At 40.1% G+C, this 25,944-nt stretch overlaps 1 protein-coding gene across 3 annotated transcripts in view; it reads left to right on the top strand.

Annotated features, from left to right (window-relative positions):
- Window positions 1–23,112, top strand: part of LARGE1 (LARGE xylosyl- and glucuronyltransferase 1) — a gene marked incomplete at both ends in the record, with an annotated part of 197,781 nt that extends 174,669 nt beyond the window's left edge. For 2 of the 3 annotated variants that reach the window (XM_079545305.1, XM_079545303.1), the window contains 5 exons: window positions 2,596–2,759; window positions 6,923–7,201; window positions 13,085–13,231; window positions 18,341–18,536; window positions 22,915–23,112. In XM_079545305.1, coding sequence (XP_079401431.1) covers window positions 2,596–2,759; window positions 6,923–7,201; window positions 13,085–13,231; window positions 18,341–18,536; window positions 22,915–23,112 — 984 coding nt within the window. The remainder of the gene's footprint in view (window positions 1–2,595; window positions 2,760–6,922; window positions 7,202–13,084; window positions 13,232–18,340; window positions 18,537–22,914) is intronic. The other variant, XM_079545304.1, reaches the window with a different exon arrangement.
- Window positions 23,113–25,944: the final 2,832 nt, after the last annotated feature.

The raw sequence follows: 25,944 nt of genomic DNA, 5'->3' as shown, positions 1-25,944 counted from the left end.
AGACACAACGAGGCAAGAACGGGTGGGAAATTTTCCTTTCCTGCTCTTACCTCCAAGAAAGTCATGCCAGAGAGCAATAAAAGAGCAATACTGCCTAAAAGAATGATGAAACTGATACCTTTGCACCTGCACAAGTAGCGTAAGTACAAAAGAAAAAGATGCCCAAAAGAAAGGTTTTTGGTTTATTTTGCTGTGACTCCAAAGGAAAGGTTTGGGATTTTTTTGGCTGTGACTTGTTTTATGCTGTGCAATCATTTGTTACACTAATAAGCATGAAGTGCACATGTGCAGCATGCGTATTTTGCTCTATGGTATTTTTTCCACTTCGTACTGTTGTCAATCATCAGGCAAGAGGCATATTCAAGTAATGAGCTGTCCAGTTTTAAGGATCTGATGTTAAGGTCACTGGAGGAAAGAAAGGGTGAGATATTTGGTTATTTCTTCAACCTCAGAAACTGGCAGCACTATTCCATTATATCTGTAAATATTTCTCTTAAAAATAACAAAACCCACAACAAAATCGTCCTTGAACTAGATTGAATAAAAGGGAAAAATGAGGATTTAAAAATGAACATTTTAGGGCATGGCTAACTTCCCCAGTGCTTTGATATTGTCTTAATCATTTAAATTTAAAGCTCCTTGATAATTCTGGTAATACATACACGTGTGTATATATATGTGTGTGTATATATATATATATTTTTTTTTTTTTTCTTTATAGGCATTTTTGTGAAAAAAATTATTTTTTTTAAATTCATTTAAAAAATGAATTTAAATGAGTTTAATTTTAATTAAATTTAAATTAAATGAGTTTAATTCATATATTGTTTGAATGTTCTTTTGAAAATGAAGTACAGGTTCAGTTATGATCTGTAAAGCAGAATGAATGGAACTCCAGCAATAAAGTTAATGAATTCCTGATTTCTGTTCCACCAAAACATCTTGATTTCAGTAGTTTTGCCTGAGTAAAGATTTGTCAAGATTCAGACTCTCATCTTTCTAAAAGCAGTCTCTCCTGAGAGGCATTGTAAGATCTGTGCAGAACAATAGCAAGAAAGAGTGAGATCCTGATCCAAAACTCATTGAAATCAAAGACGATGTTCCCATTATTCAAAAGAAGATTAAAGAGTGATATACAGAAAGATGCTGGGAATTATTCCATCAGCCTTCACAGGAAAACATTCCGTTCTCACATTATTGTTGATGGCAGCCATCATGCTTATAGTTCCAAGAACAACAGCTCTTGTTCTTAGCACAGCATTAGAACAAGAAACACCTACATTTTCCAATGTTTTTTCTTAATGATACTGTTGTAAACTATTGCTTTAAACCTTCTGAGCAGGTCTTTAAATCTAAATAAATGTCTGTAATTCATGATCTGTTTGTTGCGTGAAACAGCTTTGAAATCCGCCGTGGTTTTATCAAAACTTGTGAAAACCTGGAATGGATATTCGTCTTAATTTACTCTTTACTGACAAATAGGTAATCGTATCCTTCTTAGAGAATGCTTTTAAGAAATACAGTGTAAAAAATGATACCTTTACTAATAACCTATATTTCAGAGCAATGCAAACAAAACTCTATTTGATGTGTCAACACCATATGTATAATTTTCATCTGTGCTGCATTTTGTAGAACTTTTAAGAGCAGGCATGACTGATTTTTCCTTTTAAATGAATGCATTTTAAGTAATCTACCCAGATGTTTGGCTTTAAATAATGTAGTTCAGTGATGGAATTGGTCAGCTGCTGAGACATTTGGTCAGTTTTTCTCTTCCTCCTTTTCCCATAGCTAAACTTTTATTCTTTTAAAGCTACATGACTGCATGACTCAGGATTGAATTGCTTTCTTTTGCCTATTTTGACTTTGAAGTGTCTTGATTTTCAAGAAAACCAAGAAATACGTGCTCTCTGGTAATCTGACATCCTTTCAGTTTCACAAACCAGGTATCTAGAAGCACAAATCCTGTGCTTAATTCTGGCTCTTCTGCAGTTGAAAGATTATTTTCATTGCAAAATTATACTGATGCAGATATGTACGTCTCAGTAAACTGACTAATGTTCAGTTTGTTACTTTTCCAGCTGTCTGTCCATGCCCCTAGCAACACTTAGCATTCTCCAGCAGAGGCAGCAGAATGGGAATTGCTTAGTCCAGGGTACAAACTTAATCTGCTGCTGAGTCTTCTCTACTGGAGCTTCATGTCTACAAGTAGTTTAAAATACTGCTTCACAGAAGGAATGGCCTTATGCATCATATTGGAACATTTGCTCTGAAACTTGGTGGTATTAAATGTTGTGATTGTTCACTGTTTCATTGCTAGTCTGGATGTTGGAAGTCTATAATATGTATGATGTATGCAATGCATAGACCATAATACTATGGACTGTCTGCCTCATCTGTTTACTTAAAAGACCTTTCTTCTTATCTCATGTCCATTGACTGTAAGGAGTGAGGCTTGGGAAAATATGATATGTATGTGGAATTCAAATTGCACTCCTCATTGCCTCATGCTGCAGGTTTCCAACCTCTTTATTCTCTCTGACTCTCAAGAGAAATTGTAAAGATCTTACCTTTATGTCTACTCTTACTTTACAGCTCCAGAAACAGTTGTCTGAGCTGGATGAGGATGATTTGTGCTATGAATTTCGTCGAGAACGTTTCACTGTCCATCGCACTCATTTGTATTTTTTACATTATGAATACGAGCCTGCTTCGGACAATACTGATGTAACACTGGTGGCTCAGCTTTCAATGGACAGGTAAGGAAAATCTTATTTGGAAGCATGAGACAGTCTTTTCTGACAGCACTGTGTGTAGCTTTAGAGAGAAAAAAATAAATAATAGAAACAGTTATACTGTAAGATCTTTCTTCAGGAGGAGTAGCATATTTAGACATCACACATGCACCCAGACTGGAGTTGTACAGTTCACAAAGGAGTATGAATAGAGCTCATGAAAGGTTGAATACTGGAGCTGCAGGAGTTGTTACTTGCCAGAGTTGCCAGGCATTATTAGTTCATGGAGTTTCACAGTAACTTAGGAATAACAGATGTTTGTGACAGACTTAAGCAAGCAGTGGTAGCTGATCTAATGCTGTACACACATTTCCTCATCAGACAATCTTAGTTTGTCTTCATTGCTATTTTCCTTGCATAAAATTTCAATTAGTGACTTGATTTCCTTATGAGAATGACAACTAAACATCTGAGTTTCAAATTGGGCAGTTTAAAGTAAAATATTTTTATGTTTACTGTTAAATGAAAAACTGCCTTTTGATGGGAGTCACTGCAGGTCTGTACAGATTTGCAAAATAATATCTGTAGTTTAACTCTTTCCAACTTTCAGTTCCAATGAAAGTAGAATTTAACTGGTATTTTATTTGGGGGAAAAAAAGTCCATTTCATGACAAGCTCCATTTGCACCTCTGTGATTCCCACCATTGTCACATTTCAGAAGCTCTGACAGTTTGATCTAGATCAGCCAGCTCAGTAGTACTTTGAATTGCCAGTCTCTTGTTTCTTCCTGCTTTTCAGTTCAAATCTGTTCTAAACTTCGTAGTTGCTGCTATCAGAGTGGGTTATAAAATCATGGAAAAACACCTGGCTTATAAGCAGGCAACTACTATTTCACTTAGAGGAGCACATGCAGAATGCTGTAAGACCCATGAATACCACCACTGGTACGCTAGTAGAAGGTCAACACTATTCCAGGAGGGTCAGAGAAATTCATATCAACAAAATATTTGCAGCCTGTTTTAAAAATAAACATGAACGGATGAGGGCTGTTCTGTTTCAGCAGTGCCTCAGCACATTGTACTGTGATGTGCATCAGTGTCTGTTCTATTGATTTTTAATTGAGGAAACATTTCTTAAGTGTTCAGAAACCTTTGAGTACAAAACTAAAGAAATAAATTAAACCAGACCCTGAGCGAGTGCCACAGTAAATTAGTAGAAGCTGGTCTGTGCACATGGTATATTTTCCCCCCAGAATTTAATTCAAAAGAATGAGCTGGGGCTTGGTGCTGATTCACTGGCACTGATGCAAAGTATGAGCATCTGTTTCTCTTTCTGGATCCTCACTGGGGCACATGTTTTTATTGATAGACAGAACCACACATTTTTATTCAGGAAGAACAGCCCTCTTGATACTGTGCAGGAAAAATCTTCCCTGCTTCTTTGGTGTGTTGCTATAAATTATTGATTTGAGCTGGAAATACTCTCTTTCAGCTAAAATCAATAAATAATATCATACCAAAGAGCTGTTTAGCTGCTTTGTTTTCTTTCACATCTTTCAGTTACTGCTTCATTTTTCGTACCTTCTTTAGACCACTTTTATTAAACTCCTCCGGCGCAGCTATAGACAGTTAAGAATAGTGTCTCAGATGTAAGATGGCATGTACATAAACAATGTGCTATATGCCATGCTCTTGCTTAGTTCTTTCAGATGATCAGCCAACATAAGGAAAGGCAGAAAAGTAACTCCCCGTGTCTCTAGTTCTCATCCTGCTGGAGCTGAGGCTGATAGTACTGTTGTGACAGGCTTCTCTTTGTGCTATAGGCTTGAGGAGTGGAAGGCAGTGGAGCAGCTTAGGAGCTAACATTAATGTCTGTAGATGGAGGCTTTGAGAGAGAATTCATTCAGTGTTGTCATTGTTGGTTAATTGTCACTTTTGTACTGATGTGACAAGTTTGGTCTTATAATGGCTTGTTCCTATCCCTGGCTTCATATGCAGCTTTCAAGTACTTGGCTAGGCAGCCTTGCTATAAGGCATGGAATGTATCTAGAAATCAGTAATCAGAGTGGGAGTTAAAAATGTGAGATGAGGATGTGGGCAAGAAAGACAAAATTAGCATTAGGCTGCTTGAGGTTGGGGTCAAAATAACTTGTAAATTGGTTTGAATATGCTTAAGAGGAAGAATGAAAACAAAGAATCTCACAAAATGTGATTTCCAGTGAAATACCCTTGGCTGAAACAGACCTTAAAAAATTTAACAACTAAATGATGACCCTATTTATTATACAATGTAGGAGTTTATTTTCTCTAGAGAACACATTCCTCAAGAAACATAACAACAAAGAAAGAACTTGGTGAGCTTAGAAACTTGTATTTCTTAGTCTTATGGTCAAAAGGGACAATTCTAACAACTTACAGAGTGCAGGTTGTGTAGCATCACTCAGCAGTCCCTGTATCAAGCACGTAGAAGTGGAGCCTGTTATTGAGAAAGACATAGCAAAATGGAGTGTTCTGAAGGGCACTAAGCTGTCCAGCTTCAAATTTATACCAGCAAAACCCAGTTTCCATTTAACTATCGTGGAAAGCTTTGCAGGCATCATCAGGTGTGCCATTTAAGTAAGTTATGTATACCATTTGTCCACTGCTTAGAGTCCTTGAAAGGTGTTTCGCTGCATTTCTTTCTAGCTATTATTTAATTTATAAAAGGTTCCCATAATCTGAATGCTGATGAAATGGATCCTTCTGACTAACAGGTTTCCATGATGCTGGAGAAACGCAGAAAATGTATTTTTTTATGTATTTGTTGCTAGTACAATCTAAAGCCTAAAGATTTCATATACCTTTTAGATCCTTTTTATTGATCTATGTTTCTAATTCAGCTGTATGTTTCAGGCTGATAATAACCTTTGTTTCAGTAATAGATAAAAAGAAAATAATGTACCATGTGTAGACTAGTAAATGTAATATCTCATATCTAAGACAGAATGATTATATTGTTGTGGATGTCATCAGAAACACAGGAAAAAGCTATTAATGTTAAATCAGAATTTGTGTTTGCTGGTATATCATTCCTTTCTGCTGCAGTGCTTAGTGCGATAGTAGGAGGGGGAAATTATTTTCTCTGATTACAATGATGCAGAAAACTTTTCTTATATACTGTATAAATATTAATTAGAAAAATTAATTAGAAAATATTAATAGAAAAATCTAGTAATGTGGATATGAAACGTAGGAAAGATTATCATGTTGCATAGTCTACTCTTCTTAATTTTTAATAGAATATTGGCAAACCTGTATCTCAAGGCAATTTTGTTTAAACTGCACAAAGTGATTAATCTATTTTGACCAGAATGGATACGAATTCCTTTATATATAAAGTCCTTTGTTGACATTTTCTTCAATAATATTGTAACTACTGGGAGTTCTTAAAAATATACATCGATACAAACTGTCTTAAAAATCATTTCATGGAATTTGAGGAGGTATTGCTAAAAATATATGCAAATTAATACTTTAAACGATATTTTTGTCTAAAGTGCTCTGTTGATATTCCATGACAGTGCTATGTCTCTCCTTCCTTCTCTGCTTGCTTCCTACTCATAGTAAACCATGAAACAATAAAACATTGCTATTGACGTTTCATCTATTTGACCTTTCCCTGTCAGTGATTTTTTTTCCACTCAATACAAATGTTCATGGAAGTCAATATTCTTTGACTTACGATTCTTAAGGGCTTTTAAGATCTTACTGTCTTAAAAATAATTGGGAGAGGTTTCCATAAACGGGAGGTGAAACGATTTCTGAGTCTGTAGGTGTTTGTCCTCCTCAAGATTTTTGAAGAGTAGTATATTAGGGTATGACAGAATCTTGATGCAAAATGTGAATTGGGCACTAGGCACTGTTTTACGTATTTGCCTTGCGGATGTTTCTATCTGAGCTAAGGCCATCTTTGTCTCACCACTGTACACAGAGGAGACATAAGCATATCTAGGGCACAGTCCATCTGTCCAGAAGGAGACATAGACTTAGATAAGATGAATTGTGCTGCAGAAATATTTATTGCTTTCCACAGGATATAAAGTGACCCCAATCTGTCTCACTTAGATAGAGACAGCTGTATTTGATGAGATGAAAAAGAGTCCCAGACAGGGAGACAGCCTTTTCTTATTCTCACCCTTCCTCTTTCAGGCTCCAGATGCTTGAAGCCATCTGCAAACACTGGGAAGGTCCAATCAGCCTGGCACTCTATCTTTCTGATGCAGAAGCCCAGCAATTTCTGCGTTACGCCCAGGGCTCAGAAGTACTCATGAGCCGCCACAATGTCGGCTACCACATTGTGTACAAGGAGGGCCAGTTCTATCCAGTGAATCTTCTGAGGAATGTGGCCATGAAGCACATCAGCACACCATACATGTTTCTGTCTGACATTGACTTCTTGCCCATGTATGGACTCTACGAGTACCTCAGGTAAATGGAAAGTGGAGGATAGCCTTCCACTGCCACACACTTTTTCTGTCCTTGTCACTCCACTCTTCTCACACATTCCCAAAATTATGCTATTTGAGCAGATCTGAAAAAAGCAGCTTGTAGATGTTTAAAGTGGGACAATGCCCAGCAAAGCAAAATCATTTTTAGGGTAGAGGAAGAGGTTGTAAGTGGAAGTGACACAATATAGTTACAAAAGAAAAGCTAAGATCTTATGTGAGCCTCGTTAGCCACCAGAGTCACTCCCTTAGTGCAGCAGAAGAATCAATTTGAAAATTGAACTGGACTGAGGATCATTAAATGTACAATAGCATCCAGTGTTAGCAGAGATGTGAACTGGGCAGTTTCCTCAAGCATCGCAAGTTCTTAATGTCATTGACAAAAAAAACATGCAAAACATGAATGAAGTTGTTGCCCCTGTGACATGCTCTTTATCTAGTTCCATAGCTTAAAAACACAATGAGTGTCTAAGCATCTCAGGAATATGACTGTAATGCCAGCACCTGTCGAGGCAAAATAATTAGCATAAAGAAACTGGGAAGAGTAAACTCAGTATGTACTGTATGACAATAAATGTGAGCAAGTTGGGCTGAGCAAACTGCAGACCTCTGATCCAAGAACAGAGCTATTTTTAATGAAGACCTTTTTCCCCTACTGAGGCTGATCATCTGAGACCAAAGCATAGAGCAAGGAGGACACCCTGTGGCCAGACAGAAGGATTTCAGATCCTTAGTCCTTAACCAGTTTTGCTTTTCATCTCTCTCTGAGTTTGGTTAAACTTGACCACAGTGCTACAGTGAGGGTCTTTATGTAGGTGAGCCCCTCCAGTACACAGGCCTGGAGTGCTGGGGCATGAAGAGAAATCTATTTTCCTGTGTAGTAAATTTACAGAGCAATCCCTTTGTTTTAGTATCGCAGCTATTGACAGCGGCATGTAGTACCAAAAATAAAACTTGTCCCTCCTTGATGCTCCCCAGTGCACCAATGGAAGCCAGCATTGAAGGAGGAAGGAGACAAAATGGTATGCCAAAATGTACTTAATACGTTACAGCCATAGAAATAGTTCTCTTATGGTGACAGTGTATCACAGGACTAAATGCACAGTGATACCACACACTGGTTTTGTTCAGAAGATGGATTGGCACTGACCATTGTTACAGCTGAGATCTTACATTACTCTACAAGTCCTTTGTGAAACCTACATCAGCCTCTCTGTTGCTTGGGAATATCAAAATTGCCGGTCTGCTACTACCAGCTATTTAAAAGGGAACTGAATTTTTGTGTGTGTGGACTAGAATCTTTTGTTGCTTTTTCAATAATGATTTTTCTCAGTAAAATAGCAGGGAGATGCAATGAGATTATTTTAAATACAGCTGTGTTGTATCTTTCCACGTTGATTGTTCCTGCTACCTCTGCAGGTAGTTGATCAGTGCCATCAGTCTGAATGGCAGCAGCTGTTTGTTTGAGAGCTGTCACACGTTTCCATCTTCATTTCCTCAGAGTGGGCAACCATAAGCAAATGGAGATACATGGTGTTTCAGGCACTGCTTTGTGCAGGACGTGCCAGACAAGTCCCTCTCACTTGCAAATTTGTGGAGTCCCATCTATTGTGTCTCTGCAGAGTATGTATTCTCAGAGAAAAAGGAATTTTGAAAAACATTTTCGACCTACTTTGAAGGTTCTGTGTGAACGATTACAGACAGTTTTGAAGAAGCTGGTTACCAGTCCCTCTAGGTGTCTGTTGATAGCACTTAGATTTGTGCTAATTGAGCTTTTTCACATCTACTAAGTAAGGTCATTTCAATGCTTTTAATCTCCATCAAAACCCCTTTTTGACTTGCCTTACTGCGCTATAAAATGGAGAAGGGAAGAAATGTATCATTTTAAGATTTCCTGTTTACAGAACTCAGATATTTTTGTGGTCTGTGCTTTTGTCACTTTCAGTCATTAGTTACTGAGGTCATCTTGTCATTACTCTGGAGCTAAAGGCTTTTTCTGGTTGCAACAAGTAAGGTGTCTGGGTCATCCTAAAGGCTCATCTGACATAAAATAACTAGACAGGCTGCTTCTTTATGGTATCCATAGTTGTCATAGCTAGCACTAAAGTTCTTTCCTGATGCATTTGTATAAAATATGCCCTTTTCTTCCAGGGGCACATTAGCATTAAATGAGAGCTCACATCCAAACTCTGTCCACAGGTTACAAACCTGTCCCTTGCAACACAAATGGAGAAGTATTTCTGGTTGATCTTTAGTATTTCAGGAGGAATCATACTTTGTTTTTGCCTGTTGATTTTTATTTGTTGGATGCTTTTGTTGGTTGCTTTTGTAGAGAAGATGAAAATCATGATTAACACTAGACTGACAGCTCTTCAGTTCTTGTAACAAACCCCATGACTACCTTGTCCATTGATCTTGAGCTAATCACTTAGAGTCCTAATGGTGGAATATAATTTGAATTAATTATTTTTTTTCTTTTTTTCTTTTTTTTTTTTTCCTGAATTCAGTGCAAACATTTTTGTGTCTGAACTTCCCTGTACTCCAGAAATGGGAATGATTCTATCTATCTGCCCACTTGAGGATGAGAGCTGTTTATTACTGTTTGGAAAGGACTGTGGAGATGCAAAGATTGAACTCAATGCTCTTCATTCAGCCTCTGAGGAGCCCTTGTGATTTAAAGTTCATTTCTTCCATGCTTTAGAAAAAACAGGGTTGATCGTTAAATTAAAAATTTAACCCAACCCTCAGTGTGTCAGAATGACATACATCAGGTCTGAACACAAAGGTGCCTGGGAAACGGTTTCCTGGACAACATTAGCAAAGAGAAAACCACTTCATGAAATCTTGTCTTCTTGTTTTAGGGTCTGGGGAAAAGTACAGATGGAGAAAAATGGCTGCAGGATTGATGTTACTGAAACCAACAGCCCTCACAAGTATAGTGCAGGAATTAAACTGTTTCCCCATTGCTGGTTTGTAAAATAATCAAACATATTCCTTCCATTATATTCTACGTAATTTGCAACAGTTAACAGTGGAAATCTTGTATTCCAAGTACCACAAAACCAGTCAACCAGCAAATGGCACCTCTGCTTGAAACAGGAAAAATGCCACCACACAAAAAAAGAAAAATGGATTTGCTTCCAATAGGAAGAGGTTAGATTTTCAGCTGGCGGTTCAAGGAGCAGACTACCAGTTATGGATGTCAGAAGAAAATGGAAGACGTTTTCTTCTCTACCAATATCTCCCTCTCTTTGTCATAATTAACATGGTTTCTCTTGTCCTTTGTCATTCAGATTCCACACCTGGTTATCGACAGATTCTTTCCTCACCTTATGTCAGTGCTTTGCATCATGTAGTCTGCATCCAAAGCAGACTGTTGCTCTCAGAGATCATGCTGCTGTCTCAGCTCCCAGCTCACTTTTGGTGAACCCATCCCCTTTGGCCTTAGCACTGTGTACCTCAGGTTCTCACATATCTTTTAAATATGTTTCTGCAAAGATTATCACGTTATGGCATTTTACTCTTTCACCTCTGCTTTCTCTGCGTTTGATTGCATCTACTACAAGCACCTTGTTTTCAGACTTCTGCTTCTCTCTGCTTACCTTTCTTTTTGTACTCACCTTGGACTGTGCCAGTGATTTCAGCCTTGTGTATCAGTTTGTTCACTCTGCCCTTGGTTTTATTTGTAACGCTACTGTCATCTGCTGTTTCCAACATGAGATCTAAGGCCCAGTTCAGCCACTGACACCAGTACTAAATCTGCAGATGACAGGAGCAGGGAGCATACAGAACGAATTATTGATATCCACATCATTTTAGTGCTTGTATCCCATATCTTAGAAAATGAGTCACGCTCAACACTGGTTGCAACGCAGTTTGCTCTGCCTGACAGCCTCTGCTGTTACCCCTGCTTGATAGCTACATCTGCTTTAGCTTTGTTCAACTTCAGACTGTGAACTTTGGTGGGCAGGATTGTCTCCTACTCCTTGAGCAATGCCAAGCACAGCTGGGACCTAGATTTTTGCATGGGACTTCAGAGCCCTCCATCAAAGAGACAGCAGCAGCCATAAATGGAAGCCGCTCTTTCCTTGCAGAGCCCAAAGGATGAGCATCACTGCAAACATTATCTGCTTCTTCCTCAAACTGAATCCTCAAAGCTGCACCGCTCAAGGCTGACAGATTGCACAGAGTCCAGAAAGCCTGAGATGTTGTCAGAGTAACTGTGTTAGCGTGCCCTGCTTGCAGAGAAGGTGTGAAGGGGAAGAAACATTAAAAGCATCATAAAGACCTTCCAGAATCACTGGCACTGCTCAGTGATTCTGGAAGGTCATGGAAGCCGATTGTGAAGGAGTCATCTATTTACATGTAGATATCTTAGCCATTAGTGATGGTAAGGGAGAAGGCAGGGAGGAAAGTAAAGTTATGGTAAGACATTGTTAAAATCCTTCAATTGTGAAAAGTTCAGTGAAATGTGGCAGAGGTTCTTTAAACAATGCAAACTATACAGTATGGCTCTCAGAAAACAGATTTCTTTTTCTAGAACAGGCCCATAGGGCAATATGAATTCTCTAAAATTCAGATATTATTAAATAGCCTATCTCTTTTCCTTTTTATCCGATGGCAGTAGAAATAAATTCTAGGTATTCTGGGTCCTAGGAAATTGTTTTGTTTGGTTTTCCTGGTATTATGACAGTGATCCAAATTCTTTCATCTTATAAGGCTGTAGAGAATTTCTTGCTTGTCAACATTGTCCTTGATTGCTTGTTGCAGTAACATAAAAGTCAGGACAGTGAATCCTGTTAAGAGGAACTGACTATGACAGGGAAAGAGAAGCATATTTCTCTTATGAAATATAAAGATAATGAAAGAAAAATTGAGACAGAGTTATTTCTGATGACAAGCATGCTAAGATTCAGTTGGGGAATGGAAAAGTAACTTCTCTTTCTTTTTCTTTAGGCTTTAGTTTGTTAGGAAAGAATTGATGGAATACCTCTGGCAGGCCATGCGTATGACTGCCAAGCTATTATTCTCCTGCTACAATTGTCCTAAGGCCTCTTTTGTGCAAAATACAGTCTGCATGTGTGCACACACCCTCTGAAACAGTCTTCACACTGCACAACTTGAAGCAAAAGAAGGCAGAAAGTGGTGTGTTTCAAAGCACCCAGTGCACAACTCTTCTCAGTAGCATAAATGAGCTTTGAGCTGAACGCTATCATGGGCATCATGATAGGATGGCTTAGATTGGAGGGGACCAATCTAAGCCCAACCATTTTTAATCCCTCTGCCGTGGAGTTGCCCATGGATTGCCAGCCATTAGATCAGGCTGCCCAAAGCCCCATCCAACATGACCTTGAGTGCCTCCGGGGGTGGGGCACCCACAGCTTCTCTGGGCAGCCTGTGAGTAATGAACTCCTCACATCTAACCTAGACTCTTTTAGGTTACTCTTTTAGTCTAAAGCTAGTCCTATCACTATCAGACTGTGTATAAAGTCAATCCCCCTCCTTCTTACAAGCTCCCTTCAAGTATTAGAAAGTCTCAGTGAAGTCTTCCCAGGGCCTCTTCCTCTCCAAGCTAAACAAACCCAACTCCCTCAACCATTCTTCATAGGAGAGCATGATGAGCAAACATCAAGAAACACTTCTGCTCATTTACCATGTCTTTTTGGCTTGCCTAGAACAAAGACTGACCTTCATGGCAGCCAGTATTCTTGAGGGTGGGTATCTGCTCCATAGGAGAGGAAAGAATAGTATACTCATAGGAAAGAATATGGGCCACAGTCACATTTGCAGTATCAAATGTTGAAATGCCAAAGAATTTTCTCAGTTTAACATTTTCCTGCTTGTATTTGTTGTTTGTCTTTGCCAGGAAGTCAGTCACCCAGCTGGACCTGGCTAACACCAAGAAAGCTCTGATCATACCGGCTTTTGAGACCCTACGCTACCGCCTCTCCTTCCCCAAGTCAAAAGCAGAGCTGCTGTCTATGTTGGACATGGGAACCCTCTTCACATTCAGGTAATAGAAAGTACTGTCATTGAACCTTTGTTCATTACCTCTGGAGATTTTTTTGACTTTCTATGAATATTTGATTTTTCTTTTTTTCTGTCAGCTATCTAGCTCCATTAAGAAACATATTGGATTTTTTTCCCTTTTCATAGAGAAGCAGTGAACAGTCATATGTGGACATATTCCATCTGTAAGCTCAGCATTTTATCTAGTATTATACTCCTCTACTGAAAGACTTCAGATGTTAAATTGAATTTGTTTTATTTTCATCATTTTTTATTGCTCTATGAAATCAGGCGCAACCATTACACTCATGTGCATGTAATTTGCTTCTTGGCTGCCAAATACTATCTGGATAGCTGTGTCCCTCATGTGATCAAAAATAATTTCTCTCTGCTTATCGGTTCGCTTCCTCACTGACTGATTGGAAAAACAAATACAGGCTTGCCATGTGCTCTTATGAAGTATGAAATAGCTGCTTAAATAGCTGCAGTTTCACAATATGGAGGTAAAAGTCAACTCTGACTAGAGTTGAGAAGCGAAGAGCACCTAAATTTGGAGCTCCTCTCTGAAACAGACTCCTTTTTTGGCTGTGAACAACTCACTTCTATTATCTGCCAGACTCTTCAGTTTTAAAATACAGCTACCAGGGGTTAACTGTCTCATGGGTGTGTGGTAAGGTCTGATTAGCAGACAATTGTAAAGGTTCATAGTGATAGCAAGAGTACAATATGGCTTTAAGATACTGCACAGAGAGGGGTCTTAGGAGCCTGTGTTCTTGTCCCAGCTCCGCTCCTGCCCCGCTGAGAGGTGATCCATGAATCAGTTCTCTTTCTTGTATCTTTGTTCTCCATCTCTGAAATGCGGGTAACAATGTTCACCTCTCCTTTGTTCAGTATTTCAAGATCTAGAGAAAAGAACTATGAAAACGCTAAGTATGCTCTGCATGGCCAGCAGAGCTCTTTATCACCTCTCCATCCTTTCCTTGCCTTAGAGCTTTCCTTGCAATTCTTCCATTCATTGCATTGTGCACATCTCTCATCACAGCAGCCACCCTTCTTTCACAATGCTTTACGCAGATGCCAGAGTAAACAGCCTGTGTGAGCCTGGAACACACAATTCTGACCCTCCATCTGCAAGAGATTACTTTGAAATAGAAGCTCAAGATGACTGAGATATTAGGAAGTCATGCCTCTCTCTTGAAAATTACATGAGGGTAATGACAGACCAAGCATTTTTCTGTCTCCTATGGCTGTTGTTTTTTTGGGGGGTTTTTTGTGTTTTTTTTTTTTTGTTGTTGTTTGGTTTTTTTAATATATGCAAAAGGACAATATATTTGTTGACAGAAAATATTTGCTTCTCCCATAATTGAAAGAAAAAATCCTTCCATTGGAAAGTAACATCCTCAGGATTTACAGTTGTTGCATTCTACCAGCTGACAAATTTTAAGCCTGTGCAGCAGTGGTCTTCCACTACAGATTTCATTGTCAAGCTGTACAGCATGTTGGCATGTTAGGTGCACAGCCACATTTGCAGGTCCCTTCTCAAGTCTCACACAAAAATCTCTTTAACGTTAGTGGGAGTTTTGCCAGGACAAGGTTAAATAAGAAGTGAAGGATGTGAGTTCTATTGCTGGTTTACATATTAATGTAGGACACATTTTACAGATGCTTTCCTAGTTTACTTTCTCTCATTTCATTGCTAAAATCTATCAATAGCCACAAAGCAGCTGTGATCTGGACTGAGAATTTCCACGTCCACCTTCAAGGTGCTTTAATAATGCTGCAATTCAAGGCTGAGCAGGTGGGAGGAAGCTGGGGAGGACTGCTGTGACAGTGATTGCTGAGAGTGCCTGCAGCATCCCAGTCCCTCACACCACACTATAGATTACGATCTTTCCTTGGCTGAAATTGCTTTTATCACCTCTTTTCCAAATTGTGACCTTTTCTACCTCTGGGCAGCTAAGAAATACAAAACAGCTCTCAATTACAGCCCCCAGTCAGCACCAAAAGAAAAAGGAAGACGTGAGCATCTATGGATGACTGGGTGTGCAGAGGATGGAAGCCCTCTGCAGTGGTGGGATGCTTTGTCACGGATTGCTGGCTTTGTGTGCAGGTGCTGGCAGTGACTATGCCTCATGAGGACATGCCTGCCTTGTGGTTGGGTGGTAGCTGATGAACCACGAATGTACAACCTACACAGCTGTCAGGCTCAAGTAAAGCCACAGGTGGTAGGAGATGCATTACACTGAGAAAACATAACCAACAATGACTGATTAACTAATTAACTGATTGCATCCACAATGTACAGTCCACCATCTCTGGGCAGCCTGTGCCAGTGCCTCACCACCCTCTGCGTAAAGAATTTCTTCCTTACATCTAACTTAAGTATCCCTTCTTTTAGTTTAGATCCTTATCCCCTCGTCCTGTCGTAATAAGTCAGCCTCCCTCCTGTGTATAAATCCCTTCAAGTACTGGAAGGCCATAATGAGGTCTCCCCAGAACCTTCTCCAGAGAAGGTGACTTTGTTGGAATTTTTCAAAATTTCTACTGTGCTTGAAAATGCCACGGTCACTATTTTCACTAAGACAAACTATTTCCAGGAGTCTGTGAGATTGAAAATGGCCTTAAAATTCAGTGTGTGTTTAAATCTTGGATGAGAAGGATCTGAGCGGGAAAACTAGATGTACTCATTTGTCCTGCTGATGGAAGACCAGTACAGACAGTGAGCCATTTCCTACATTTATATTACCTAAAACAAAATGTGTTGGAAATGGCACACTCTTTTGTGGTAGCTTTCCCTATAAGAACATCGTGCGATGATGTCTGCATATGCTCATTTTGCAGTACATTTCACGTGATGATTAGTCACTGGCTAAGACCTAGTTCCAGCAGATTGTACGTGTGCACATATATATATGTGGGCATGATACCTGGCACATACTCTTCGTGAATACGTGCATGTAATCTTAGACTCTCACAATTCTAGCTTCTAGTCTTATTATTTCGCTATAAACAGTATGTACCGTATTTGACCATCCTATACTCATTTTCCTTTTTGTCCTGACCTCAGCCACTTCTATGTCTGCCTCTTTCCTTCCACTCACATCAGTTGCTCTGAAGAGACAAGTAGAAGGTCTCTGGTATTATTTTCTCTGTTATTATTTGGTCTATTCCTTTCTTTCTGTGTTCTTTCGTCTCTCCAATCTCACTTCCCTATTTTCTCTTCATTGTCTTTTCCCTGCAATTTTAGTTTTCCTGCTGGTCCATTCTCTCCTCCTACAAAGTTTATACCTTAGCTAATGTGTATGCTTATATTAATTTCCCCAGAAAGGGGCAAAAGTAAGTGGTGCTTTTATGGTTAGTGCCCTGATCCCCCCACTGTGTTAATCAGTGAGAGAGCTTTGCTAGAAGAACAGCAGCATTTGCCTGACTCTCTTCAGGAATCTCTCAATTAATGAAAGTTTGCATGAAGCTTTGAAGATCCAAATCACATTGTGAGTGTTTAGTAGTCATTATTATTATCATCATCATTAATTTCAAAATGCCAGAGGTAAGATGTTAGAAGCTACAGCATCTTCCACAATTCCATATCATTTTAAGCTCTGTATTATGATTGCATTTTGTCTGGTGTAGATAGCTGCCCATCAGTGGCTGCATGGGTTACAATGTCCTTTCCTGAAAAAGCCAAGAAAAGGAATGGGTTTCTCGGAGATGGTTCCAAAGGCCATTACAGACTGTAAGCTTCTTTTAAAATGCGGCACTGATTTCTAATAACTTCTGGTTAATTAATTCACTGTCAGTTGTTGTGGTTTTTTTTAATACAGAAGGGCTTTCTTTCCTGGTCCTCAAGGCAGATAGATGAAAGTGATTCAATCTGTGTGTAAGTTAGAAATGCAGCCTCCAAAGGACCGTAAGTTCCTTGGGACACCATTGCTGTCCTAGTAATTCCATCCTCCTGCTCTGCCCCTGAACAAGAAGTAAGTGAAGCTGGGCACTTCTGTTTGTGTGTTGGTAAGCCATACCAACACACAGCCAAGTGGCAACTCTTAGGTTACAATTCTGTATCTCTGTTTTCAGCAATGGCTTGCAACATTGTTAGAATTTCCGGCTTGAGCCATTGCCTCAGGTCCCAATTCTGCAAATAGTTTAAGCTTAAATCTCTACACTTTGAGAACATGAGTCATCCTTGTGAATTTCATGTACCCTGCATTACAAACTGGCAGGATGTTTGTTTTGCCCCTTCTGCTACACATCTCAGAAGACTGTAATACAGATGGCCTGCTATGCCTTTGTTTCATTATTTAATCTATGAGCCTGCAGAAAGAGCCTGTCTCATTGATTTTTGGAAAGGTGTAAGAAAAGTAAGTGGGCGAGAGAATCATTGACCCTGGCGCTAATGGGGTGGATTCAAGCTGTGCTTGGAAGGAGCCCGCTGCGGCCTAAAGAAAATTAACAAAGTATAAAAGAATCTTTTTCTGTAAATCAAATTGATTACCTTACTTAAGATCACATGGGCACTCTCTGCAATATAGAAAGTGCAGCAGAAAGCCCTTATGTGGTATTTTACTTATTAATTTAATTATGCACTTTGGCTTCTACCATAGAAATAACAGTAATTAATAAAACAGAACATCTATCCGGAGCTGCAGGTGTCTCTCATACAAATTATAAAATTACATATAAAGCAGATCGTGAATGTCACTGTGGTGTAGAAATAGCTAATTTTCAGGGCCTTAAGAGAGCTGCAGGATTTCACGCTGATTTTAGAGCTCTGATACCGCCACTTGGTTGCTAGGAACAAGAAGCAGCACTTTGCAGTGTAGATGAACTGCCTGTATATTTTGTAATTGCTTCTCACATGAGCGTTAGGTAGTGTCTTCACACTACCTTTCACCAGCTAGATGTTTTTAGGCACTGAGCACATCGAAGCTGTGGGAAGTGTGCTGGAAATAGTCCTAGAAATTGCCTCTGATACGTCCTGAAGATGACGATGTGAACTGTAAGCTAACGTCCTTATTTTTGAGCCTTTTATCAAACAAGTAACGTTTTGTAGCCTCGCCAAGATGCATCCTATTTAATTGCTTCCCCCTGTCCATGCTGTTTATGTCTGCTTAAGGTATCACGTCTGGACAAAAGGGCATGCGCCAACCAACTTTGCCAAATGGCGAACAGCCACCACCCCGTACCGCGTGGAGTGGGAAGCAGACTTCGAGCCATACGTCGTCGTGAGGAAGGACTGCCCAGAGTATGACAGACGGTTTGTTGGATTTGGCTGGAACAAAGTAGCTCACATCATGGAGCTGGATGCACAGGTGAGGAGATGATGACTGCGTAACTCACCCAGGGTGCCGGGGGGCAGGCAGCAGGGTTGTTAAATGACATCCACCTTCTGCACTGCTGAAGTGCTCATCTGGCCTCATTAACTGCTTAGTGAGGGCTTTTTGAGCGGGGAATGTGCAGTTTAGTCTTTGTCAAGCATTAAAGAGAATTTCCATATCTAGTAGGTGGCAACCATGTCCATGGCAGAGGGATTGGTACTGGATGTTCTTCAAGGTCCCTTCGAACCTAAGCCATTCTGTGATTCCTTAGTTCATTTGACAGTGCTGCATAAGCTGTTGTCTGGAAGTAGCATGATGCCGCCTGCCCAGTACTTGCTACCAGCCCCATCACCTACTGTGGAATCTATATACATGACTGGAAGCTTCTCAGTTAAATAGAGGTTGATAAGTCCCAGCTGCTAATTTAGAATTCAGAAGGCAATCCTAAATTGAATCCAAGGCAAGGACCTTCAATTTCTGGCCTGGATTTAGAGCGCATTTCTGCAAAGCCAAGGACTTCACATTTCTGAGATTCTGGCTACGTGACACACTCCAGAGGATCAAGGTATTTGATCCTTAGGCTACTTGCTCTTGGATCTGGCTTGGGCTGGTGCTTCTGGGCAGAATATATAATGATGCAGAGAAACCTCGAAAGCCCCAGACTGTCACCAGAGTTCTCAGAGCTGCCAAAGTCCCTGCCACAGTCCTAGATTTTTAGGCTAGAAGTGGTTATGGCTCCATGGGAGCTCTCCATGAAATGGCAGTTTGTGCTTCCCTGCTGTTTTTGGATGTGAAAATAACCAGTATGTTAAATAGCAGGGTCTGGATCATGGCATTTCCATTTATTTTGGTGGCTTTTGTTTGTTTGTTTTAAGTTTGCCTGCAGTTCCAGGTTTTGAGCTAGTAGCACTTCACATTAACTGAAAAACCATACTTTTTGGCCAGCTTTGCTAACTTCTGCTATCACAACGTGGACCTACAGCAAGTTATTGGGAGATTGTGTCTTTGGGGTGCAGGATACAGTGTTTTTCATGCAAGCGAGTATGTGGGTAGAATATTTTCTACTTCTGTTGCAAAACCACATAATCACTTTGGGCTGCATGCCATTTGCCCCATTTGCAAAAGGGCATTCACAACAAATCCTTGCCTACTTATGTTGAGAAAAAAAAAATGATTACAGACTACATAAAAGATACTGTCCATTATGTTATCATTAATAATAATTGCTATGCATAGCAGTTTAATTTTCCTGTGTGCTTTCCAAACACTAATCAATTAACTATCAGTTGTGGAGAATGCCAGTGTGATGATTTATTATTTGTTAATCTGAGTATCAAGGCTTGCATCCCCACTGGCAGCTCTGATTTGGCACTTACGATTTAACTCTTTTGTTCAGAGACATTTGCTTAGCATGCAGACTCAGATGTAAGAAATTGGAACATTTTTCGAAGTTGATCATAGCTCAGGTATTTTCAATGGCCATTGGGACAGAGCTAACTAAGTTGGGGAATTGTTTTTCTCACTCTTTCAGCCTTAAAAGCACATCGAAAAGAAGTTTTGCTTTCATCTGTAATGACACGGGTATTGGCCTGTTTTTCCACACAATCACCCTGGAGTAGACATACTACTTTCCCCTATGGCAGCTAGAAATACCAAATTCCCTGGGCTAGCCCAAAATATGCTGCACTACCCTGTTCTTCTGTTTTCCTTGCAATAATTCAGATATTTCCCTAGCTGGGGCTTATTTCGGCTTTTTCTTCAGGGAGCTTTGATCTCCCAATCACTCCTTCTGCTGTATATTTTGATCCATCTCCTGAATTCTGTCTCTTTCCACTGGCTGCTCCTTAATGTAGGAGGAAGGAATTGGGATAAATGGGGTGACATCCCTTCCTTAAAAACGAGGGAACACTGCACCAGGCATTCATAAGGCATTCCTTCGGCTCCAGCATTGGATCAGGTTGCTGCCAGCTATTTGGTTGGCTCTGTTATCAGCAGGCAAAACAGCTCCTCAATTGAATTATTTCCCAGCTCCTTGCAACTGCAGTGTCTGTCAGAAGGACTGTGGGAGACTCCTTACCAAGAGCCTGTGCCACTAACCATCCTTCAAAGCTGCACAACGTGGAGATAACCTTCATTATTATTCTAGGGGCACACAGATGTCCACTGAGCTGGATGCTGTAAAAATACATAGATAATGACAGTCACCGTCTGAAGTATTTATAACGTGTGAGGTAGGGACAAAAGTTCCCACAAGCGCTTTCCTTTCTCAACAGACATTTTCTTGTGGTAGGGATGGGCAATTATGAAACCTTTGTCTGCTCTTCCAGTGATTGGACTGCAAGCATCTTTTTCCAGCCCAGCCCAGCATCTTTCAAAGGGGCTCATTAGCAGCAGGCTAGTATTTTTTTTGGAATCTTTTATGTGCCTAAAGGCCTTTCAGGGATGGAGCATCGCTGTGCTAACAGCTTACACTGCAGAGCATAAACAGTCACTGACTTTCAGGATTATAGACTTGAGATGGAAACAGAATGAGATGCGCAACAGAAAAGATTATATGAGGGGGATTTATCTTCCTCGGCAGATTCAGGCCTTGATGTTAAGGTCCCGCAGAGTTATTACACAATTTGTTGTTTATCGTCTCTCCTCATTCCATCATGGCAGCCTTTGTTTCTGTGTTTGATTTCCCATTAGTTCTAATTTTTTTCCAACTAAAAGAGTTCTGCCTGTGAACACCAGATTATTTTGCTCTTCCTCTGTGCTTGTCATCCCTAACAAGCTCAGTGGGGCCCATTCCCATGTATGACAAATTGTCACTTGGCACAAGTATTTACTGCTTTAGCACTGCCTACCAGGGAACAGACACTCCCTTAATGAGAAAGGAGCAGCCACAAAGTTGCAGCTGCACCTAGATGTCCAACAGGCGCTGCTGTTTCCTGAGTGTCTCTGGGACAGCACTGCAGCCATAGCGCCTTCATTTTGTGCTGTGTTCCTCAAGCACCTGGTTTTTGGTAGCATCTTAACCCAGTAGTTTTCAGTATCTTCTGGGTCGATTGTATTTTGTTTGATGAAGAAAGATCTGTAGGTGAAAATTCTAATGCTTATTAGCTCAGGCGTGTTCTCTCCCATAAATGTCTTTCCCTGACAAACAGTCTGTGTCCCTTCACAGACTCCTCATGCTACAAATGACTGGAATGTGCAAACCAGGGGAAATTCAGCACAACTTCTTTTAAAACCAGCATGCTCCAGAGAAGCTCAAATGGCTATTCCACTGTCTTAGGCAAAGATGGTTAATAATGCAATGTAACAACAGTTGTAAATGAAAACTGGGTGAAGACAACAGCAAGTGTGCTTGTGAAGATTTTGAAGTGTCTTGTCATTTGCATCTCATGTGAACTCAGACTTTCTTAAATCTCATATGAAAAAGGTAGCTAGCATAACCCTAGTGATCTGAGTAATTTTGCTTGGCTACAGAGTGCTGAGGTTCACATTCGTTTCCTGCCCAGTCCCTTGTGGGGCAGATACTTGGTTCTTGTACATCGTTCTTGTACATCCTACAGTAGTTACTGTTCAACTTTTCTAGGAAGCAATCTTTGTCCAGTTTTGCCCCATCGACCATATATAAAAACAATATTAATTATAAAAGTTGAGCAAATCTAACAAGAGTAACTGCAACTTAGATGAGGTATCATTTTTAACAACACCGAGAAATGTCAAAAACTTGGCCAGGTATAAATAAAAAGAATTAGTGAAATAATAGAGGAATTGGCACAATACATTAGACTGTGAAGGATAAGTTGATTTACTGAAAACTTTCTCGAAGTATATGGAATTAGTAGGTCCATCTTCACAAGCAAGCTATAAAAGATACTATATTCTCCTACTACTTCAGGTTTATACGTAATCTGGCACAGTTTTGCTTCTCTGATTATCTCATCATAAAGGCAGAGCAGCACAGGATATGCCTTTTTAAATATTGCTTATTCTCTCATCACAAGTGAGACAAATTACAGGGGTAAGCGCAGGCTTTTACATGGATATTTGGGGCTCACGCTGTGTGCATTCACAGTTGGTTGCAAGCACACTAGTGCAAAATCTGTGCTGCAGACATGGCTTCAGGCATGACCGCAGCACGGTTTTGTTATTATTTGGCTTATACTGAGAAAAATACTTTCAAAGACAAAGCAGTCTTTCATACACAGAAAAAAGTACAACTTGAAAAAAGGTTTATTTGGCATAGTTGCGTGAGTTAGTTGTTTTTGAGGCCTACGCTGCGCTGTCGCATGACGGAACGTGCTTGATGTGGAGGTATGAGAGAGGTGTGCTGCAGGAGGGCTCGGGATCACCCCTCACAGCCAGTGTCTTTCTCCCCCAGGAGTACGAGTTCACGGTGCTGCCCAATGCCTACATGATCCACATGCCGCATGCCCCCAGCTTCGACATCACCAAGTTCCGCTCCAACAAGCAATACCGCATCTGTCTCAAGACCTTGAAGGAGGAGTTCCAGCAGGACATGTCGCGTCACTACGGCTTCGCAGCTCTCAAATATCTCACGGCAGAGAACAACAGCTAGCACAGCAGAGCCCGTTTACAGGAAACAGAGATGCCGGAGGGAGGAGCCACTCAACGTTTGGGGCCCAGTCTTCAAACTTCAAACTGAGAAATACTTTCTGTTTTTATACCATACCTGGCAGTTCTAACAGTAGGGATTTGAAGTGACATGTCTGCAGACTGCGGTCATTAGCCCCTTCCTCAATGATCCCAGGCCTTTCAGCTTTAGCATTTGTGAGGTGTCAATGAGAGGGGCCAGCCATTCACCCGCCATACCACAGGATGTGCGAATGAGGCATGAGCTGGGAATGCACTCTGTTCTCTTAACTGCAGAGCAAAGACAGACCTTCAGAATATAGGATTTCATGTTGCTATTTAATTATGAGACATACTTTTTAACTCTAAAGGAAGATCTTCGGGTCGCTGTCCTGTGAATTTCAAATCTGCACTACTCTGAAAGGGAACTTTCACCTGTGAACATTCATAGTGGCCCTCAACATGGATGACCTTGTTAATGCAGGATGAGCCAAAAGTCTGAATTAGCCTTGAAAATGAAGGGGACACTTATATAATACTGCACTCCAGAGAAGGTGTGTTTAGGTGTGTACATGGTATTGGTTGGTCTTTTATTCTCAAATTAGTTACGTTTTATCAGGAAAATCCCCTATGCCCTGCCCTGCCATTCCCCCATCCTATAAGCTGTTTTCCTTTCCTTGCTGAGGAAATGTTCCCCTTGTATTTCTTTGCCATATTTGGTTCAAATGGTCTAGTAAATGAGATCAGTAGCTCGGCTAGAAAGTGAACAAAACCTGTCAGTGTAAGGTCTGCTTTCACCAGAGCAACTTGTTCATGTGTGTCTCATAAAATAAAGGGCCTGGTTGTAACTCTTTATCTTTTTTAGGCAAGAATTGGATTTTGCCTACAAGGCATTTTGTGCGGGGGGATATGGATTCGTAGACTCATTTCACTGCATGTTCATCTGTGAAGGCGTCGGGCATTGGGCTTAAAGTGGACTACTTTGCTGAACAGGCAATATAAGCATGGCAACTTACAGCCTGAGTGCTCTCCTGCCTGCTACAAGGTCTGAGAACTACTTCGTTAAAGGAGTATATAAATAAAAGGAACAGAACTGTTAGGAATAAATTCCCCATTCGAGGGAAAAAAGAATGTGTTGGGAATCTGAGTGTGAGTGTTTGCTTAAATGTGGACTGGTCAAGTTCACAACTTCGATACACACAAGAATATTCTGGAGGGTGGAAAGGAAACCTAACAAGCAAAACACAGAAAACAAGACACTGGACTTTTTACTGTTTTCTTTATTCTTCAGTATTAATGTTGTGTTTACATTGGATAAGGAGATGAGGTTTAATGCACTACCCTTTGCAGGGCTATTTGTAATTTCTTTTGCAATGTTAATAGAGAAAGCAGAAACGACTCAGTGAGAAATGTGTCTCTCTCCCTTCCCCAGATCCCTGTGCAACCACATATACCAGTACCATTGCCTGAGCTGGGAAAATGGATCCACAGTGCATTATGCTCACTTTGTTCCATTTTGTTTTTCAGCCACTGCACCTTTTACTTTCCTCCCCGCTTCGTCCCTCTAGAGCTTGGTTTTATTTCCAACCTGACATTTTGTGAGAGCTTTCTGTTACGGTGGAAACCATGCAGTTAAACCAGACATTTAAACTGCAAATATCAGTTCATCATGTTGTGTATATATAAGAAAAGTCAAAAAAGGCAACATTTTTGACAAGGAATAAAAAAGGGGTGGGAAGCTATGTGTAATTACTACTTTCTCCTTGGGAGTGTTGACTGTATAAGAATACATTGCTACACAGTTTGTTCCAAAGTGCTTTCCTTTGGTTCTTAATGGCTTTATGTAAAGATTTACATATAAACCTGTGAAGAGCTGAGAAGAAATGAAATGAGTGCTTAGATAGTCCTGGCTAAAATATATTTATATTTAAAAAAAAAAAAAAAAACAAAAAAAAAACCTTCCCTAAGTCCTATATTACTCACCATTGAGAGTCCAGGTCATTGTGTATTGAGAATTAGAAGAACAGTCCTGTTGATTATCTAATGTACAGAAAGATATGAAAAGCTGATCCTAGGGGAGGCTGAACATTTGTTCCTACACAGAATCTACTGTCAGATTTTCAATGTGGCCACTGTTATGTTTCATATATATATATAAAAAATTTCATTTCTGGATTCATTCATTTCTTCATTTTTCCTTGACTTAACAGTGTTGCCCAAGGATGGGGCACTAGATTCCCCTATGACACCATAACCTGTAGCATGGACCTATACTTACTTTGGGTGTAGCACTATCAGTGTGAACATTATTTTCTCCTTTGTCATGAGAAGCAAACTAGGGGCAGGGTGGTAGTTTACTAGTTGCCTATCTGTGCAATCATGAGACCTCCTGGAAAGACTTATGTGTGTGGGCTGGTGTTACCAGCTCTGAGATTGGCAGTAGGTTCAAAGAGTTTGTTTTTCCTTATAGACCTGATTCTTACTTCTTTCTGTCGTGTTATGTTTGTCTGTGTGCTTCCCCGTTTATGAGATGTGGGGCTTGTATAATTCTAACACATTTCAGCCAATTCCTTGGTAGCAAATTAGTCTTACTTACCTGTCTTTTAACTGCCAAGGATCCTTGAACAGTATGAAAAAAACACCACCAGCAAAAATCCCCAACTCAGCTACAATACTGACTGACCACCAGTCCTCTTCTGTGATAGATATTTGCTAACAACTTTGCTACTTAATTCTCAGATTTCTCCCAAGTTCTTCAAGAAATGTCAGATAAACTGGATAACTTAATGCCTTTGATTTATTGATTTGTTCCACGCTC

Source organism: Tetrao urogallus, assembly GCF_951394365.1.
Source record: "Tetrao urogallus genome assembly, chromosome: 1".
Classification (NCBI taxonomy): Eukaryota; Metazoa; Chordata; class Aves; order Galliformes; family Phasianidae; genus Tetrao; species Tetrao urogallus.
The sequence above is the reverse complement of the archived record's forward strand: the minus strand, read 5'-3'. Positions and strand labels throughout refer to the sequence as shown.